Raw genomic sequence first — 5,359 nt, 5'->3', positions numbered from 1 at the left:
GATATGGGTGCAAGGCCTATGCAGCAACTTTATCTTACGCAATAACAAACACACCGTGGATCAGTCCAGCGAACTAAACAAACCCACCACGAACCAAACCAACCCCCTCGCATGCGCGGACGCGCCACCCCACACGCACCCACTCCTGCCCGCCACACGCCATGTCTACCCGTCGCAAGGGGGGACCTGACACGCACTGCATGCAGCCATACAAGAACCACATGCTAGAGACAGGCATGCATGCACCTCCGACCCAAGCGCTAGAGTATGCTACCTGCAGCTATGTTACTGATTTTTGTTTGCGTGCATACGGATTAAAAAGAAACTAATCCATTTGTTAATTTCTTCAGTATTCCATATTTGACACAAAATAGTGGCAGATTATCCTAAAATAAAAATAATAAATAACAACATTTCAATGGCTACGCATGCAAAGTGTCAAATAATTATTTTGCCTAAACAGTGGGCCTTTGATTTTGGAAAATAGAAAAATGAGTCTACTATGTGCCTATGTCTCCTCTCCAAGTATATCGCTGTTAGTTAATTAGCTACGGGCATGATTCGTGGTATGCATCCAAGCACAACACAGGTTCCATTTACTCGTACCTACTGATTAGGCTTACATCATCTATACTAATCAAGGTCGCGGCTTCTGTTCAGATAAGAGCCACAACAAATATACATCTCGGTGCTTCAACATCCATTTTTGTTAGTTGTCCATGCACCCATACCGATTACAGGCCACAGCCAGTACATTGGTTAGGGTCGATGCATCCGTTACCAATTATAGGTCTGCAGCTTGTCTCCTGATTAAGGTTTCAGCAGATATACTGATTATGGTCGCACTGTGTACTGATTATGGGCGCAGCTTGTGCACTGATTAGGTGCCAAAGCATCTATATTGATCAAGGTCCTAACTTGTGTTAGGATCACAAGTATAATGATTAACTTGTGTACTGATTAGGATCACAAGTATAATGATTAACCTGTGTACTGATTAGGATCACAAGTCTACCGATTAGGGTTCAACACCAATTTTGATTAGAGGACGATGCAACCCATTAATCTAGTGTTTGTTACTGTTTTTGCCCTGCTACACTTGCCAATTTCCTTACCTCGTGAATGATTGGATTGGTTTTAGTCAGGGCAATAAGTATGAGCCTGCTCCAGGCAAGGTGTACCGGAATGCCCATTTTCACAATGGCATTTGCTGGACTCATGGGAACTTTGTAGCTCGTAAGAAGCGCTCTGGTTGGTTCTCATTCCTTCCTGCTCCAAGGACTCTCTTTTTCTTCGAGCTTGCTCATACAAATGATTTCGATGGCGTCTTCACATGCACCCCCTTAGGTATGCTCTACTTCTTTCTTCTTGTTTCTCTTTTATACAACACACCTATCTCGTATGTACTCGTTGGAAGAAGATCATTACAATTGTGATCTGATCTGTTTGCACTTATTTATATTATTATAATAAACAAACCTCATGAGTACCTTTGCGGTTACATTGTAATGCTTTCTGTATAAATTAATTTTTGCCTTCTGTTCCTTCTGTTTTCAGATGAACCAGTTACTGAATCCTACAGTGTCTTGGGTTTCCCTCTTGGGTTCTCTACTCGTCGTAGTGGCAAATGTATGAACCCCCTCTCCTCATCCTATTCCTCTTCCTCTCTCACACAGACCACACGATCGTTCGCTTTACTCATTTTTATATATTGCTTGGCTTCCTGTGTTTTTGCAGTGGATTCCTTTTGCAAGACGTGCTACAAGCGCTTTGATGTTCCACATCCTGGCATACAGAAGATATTTGCGTGTGGACATCAGCATGTGCAGAAAGTCTGTGAAATGTGCTATCTTCACTCCCGTGTGCTGCATCCGCGCCCTGGAGGTTTTGCGTTTGTCTATTGCGATCCTTACCGCCCCTACCCTACTAAGCACTGATGTCATCGATCACTGTGGATGTGAAAACTGGCTTCTTAGCTTGCTACTTAAGATAGACTTGTCGGTATTGCTATATTTGGCTTGCTGGGTGCAATGACTGTGTCCGAAGAACTTAACATTATGATCGCTTTCCATGTACTGAGGTAATTTGAAGCTATAAATTATCCAAGTTGCTATGTAACTTGGAAAGCTGTTTGTATATATGCTTTTGCTGGAGACGTGGAAAAATTTCAACCTTTTGTATGCCTGCAGTTTTGTTTTATGAGATATTAGGAAATGTACCCGAGAGGATTCCCCATTTTGTTATGTCATTCCTGACCATGTCCTGAGATCATGAAATCTATACGACATGAATTCTGTCATCAAAATTTGATTGCTATTGAGGGATTTTTTTTATTTAATAAATACGTACGTGCGTGTTACTAGAACTTCAAAAATCCTTACAGTTTGAAACATATTGAAGGCAAGTGATGAGTCAATGGAGACATCCTATGTCGCATCAACCTAATAATTGGCAGCATCGTATATATATGGTTTGAAACCGGCACAGAAGATGCAATCCTTACGCCACGATGGAAGATTAATTTTGTTTCATTCAGCCTTGACAAAGTGCTTATTTATATTTATTCGGCGGGTGCTTTTTTTTACCGCCATGTACGATATATGACGCGTGGGGTGAGTTCTGACACGGAACTTATCTGTCATCAACACTGCACATTTGTGTGTTGTTTTTTATTAACAGAACCAAGTGAAGAACTTATCCATCGCCATGGAACTTTTTGTTTTCTTGCTTCTCTGATGTCATCGATGGATGGCATTGTTTAGATGGACTTCGCGTCGATCCTCGGGGACGCCATTGACTACATCGTGGGCCTGCAGAACCAAGTGAAGGCGCTGCAGGACGAGCTGGGTTCCCAATTGCTCCTGTGCTGCTCTCTCGGCGTCATGTATCATCACTACTCAATGTTACTCTACATCTACATATGATCACAGGCAAAAATTTATCTACTCCAATCACTGTGGGAATATCAGTATCAACATCATCCAACTTCTTTTTTCGGGCCCATTGACCCATTCCAAGTAGGACATAAGATCCTGGATTCTGAAGATTTTATTTTCAGCCTACTGTGTCTGCACTGTGTAGCGTGGTTCTCTAGCATTAGTGACTTAACATACTAGAATGTTTGAGAAGTTTATGCTGTTATATGTTGAGACAGGGGAGGGAAATCTTTCTACTGGTCTCTAGATGTCTGCTTCAAGCACTCTAATTTCACTATACTGCTTTCTTGGGCAGATTTTCTGAATCTGTGGTATGATCAGTATGTGTATCGCCATCCAAACGGGTAGGTTTTCAATTTCGACAAGTCAACATCAGGTTCTCAAGGCTTTTGGTGAAATTTGCATTTTCACAATGTGCATCTAAGGCTGACAACAGTTTGCTATGGTGTCTCTCTCTAAAGGGAATTATTTGTAGATACTAAGAATGCTAAGTGCGCTGGGTAACTAAGAAAGCTGAATGTCTGCTTCATAACATAATCGTGGTACTGTTTTATCTGCAAATAAATGATCTGTTCTTGTGTTAGGTATTTATTTTCTATACAATAACTCTAGTTGACAAGTGCCAATCAATGCCTTCCTGTTTTGTGAGTAGTGCACATTGAGATTTCTAATGAGCCTTAATATCTATATTCTCATGGTTGCTTTGTTTTGTTGAAAAACTTTAGATTGTGTGTGGTTGGTTTAGCTCCAACCCATGTTGTGTTTAAAGAGGAAGGAATAATAACCACTGTTGACTCCAACGTCGGCAAGTCAGATCGCAGCGAGATGAAAGTCACAGGAAAACGCAAAAGAGTAACTAGACTATGTTTCTTTTCGTTTAATTAAACAAATGACAACATGAATTGATGTTCATTTTACATTGCAGAATGCACAACACTGGCAAGAAAATTCGGCGTTGTGCAAAGTTTGTGTAAACGATAAATCTTTTATTGTGAGGCTGGTCCCCTTGATTTTAAATATCACAGAAGTATGTCTGAGACATTATTGTTTTCTGCACTGCAGTGTTGCTTATGCTAAAGTTTTACAGATGCTGCGTGAAAGGTTCCCTTTTGGAGATCAATGAAAGATTGATCAAACAACCAGACCTTCTTAATACCGTTGTGAGTACAACCTGTTCTGGCAAATTTCCTCTATTTCTTTGACTCTTTGTGAGCTTACTATATTGTGTGTTTTCCTTTTCTGTTCAAGTCGTGCTCTAGTTTTTTTTAAAGATAGAATATCAATTCAAGACTTTTGCTGCTTTTTCATTGCTATATGTTTGTTTTCTTTACCATATACTGGGCAGCACACATTACTCCCTTTTTCTCCCTTTTTCTCCCCTTTTCGAATTTAGGCTGACAGTGAAGGATATATAGCAATCTTCCAGCCAAAACCAGCTGACTGGCTCAAAATTAAGGACAAATTCCTTAGTTATGAGGACTAAAGAACTTGAGAGGAGTATGCTGACGCCAAATAAATTGCATCCCTGATTGCAGCACTGTTTTTATTCTGTTTATCTTAGCTGTTCCATTCCACCGGAATTTTACTTATCACAAGTTTGTTGGGCTTTGGAAGATCTTGCAGGTTGTGGTGTCACCAACGCATTACATGTTTCAAATCTATCGTGATGGTGTAACTGTTGGAGCCCAAAAGTGGCAGCTATGGGAAGATCTGGTCAAACCTGTTCAGACTGATCTCCCAACCAATCAGACCGGTTTGGGGAAAGTTCTCAAAGTGCAAATTGAACTTCACCGTGGCGTAGCTCTCGTCGAAAAGATCAATATTCATATATAGAACGTCCGATTTGGAGGTCGGATGAGGGAGATAACGATCTTCGCAAGATCTACACCCGGGCAGACCGGTTGCCCAGGCCAGTCTGACTGGTCTGGCTCTGTGTAATCCTAGTAGGAGTTGTGATTTAGCACGAGTTGTATTAGGATTTCGACTCCTGCGTGGGGAAGACCTTCCCTTCCTATAAATATAAAGGGATTCGGCCGATTGAGGACATCCAACCCAATTGACAAAAACCAATCTACTATTTATCATCTTTTCCTTTATTCTTTTGCCCTAGCTTTTCCAATCTACTACCTGCTATTCTTCCTTCGTCTCGACGACGTTTGAAGGCGCTCTAGGTGGCCTGCCGACCCTAGAGCAACCCTGCGTGCGCCTGCCCCGACGGGAGGTTCTGGTAACTCTTACATAACTCTGCGAAGGCTGTAGTAGTTGATTGCAACGTACTTGCTGTGTGGGTGCCATGGACATTGTTTCTTGAGTAGTTCACTGAATGAAGGGCCATCATTTCATTTGTTTGTTGATCTTTTCTTGCTTGAGCTTGACATTGCTGCAATGGTATTGTCTGGTTTGCGCTTGCGATTTTGATTACC

The 5,359-nt window shown here is 41.5% G+C and overlaps 1 protein-coding gene across 1 annotated transcript; it reads left to right on the top strand.

The window, feature by feature from the left end:
• The first annotated feature begins 2,762 nt into the window (after positions 1 to 2,762).
• On the top strand, positions 2,763 to 4,493 carry LOC140223085 (uncharacterized). The gene is made up of 6 exons (XM_072294517.1): positions 2,763 to 2,847; positions 3,232 to 3,280; positions 3,662 to 3,788; positions 3,862 to 3,932; positions 4,024 to 4,096; positions 4,330 to 4,493. The coding sequence occupies exons 1-6, from the start codon at positions 2,763 to 2,765 to the stop codon at positions 4,417 to 4,419; spliced, it is 495 nt and encodes a 164-aa protein (XP_072150618.1). The 3' UTR covers positions 4,420 to 4,493.
• Positions 4,494 to 5,359: the final 866 nt, after the last annotated feature.

The sequence above is a fragment of the Setaria viridis genome, chromosome 6 (genome assembly GCF_005286985.2).
Source record: "Setaria viridis chromosome 6, Setaria_viridis_v4.0, whole genome shotgun sequence".
Classification (NCBI taxonomy): domain Eukaryota; kingdom Viridiplantae; phylum Streptophyta; class Magnoliopsida; order Poales; family Poaceae; genus Setaria; species Setaria viridis.
Note: the sequence above shows the minus strand (reverse complement) of the source record. Positions and strands in the feature narration are given on the sequence as shown.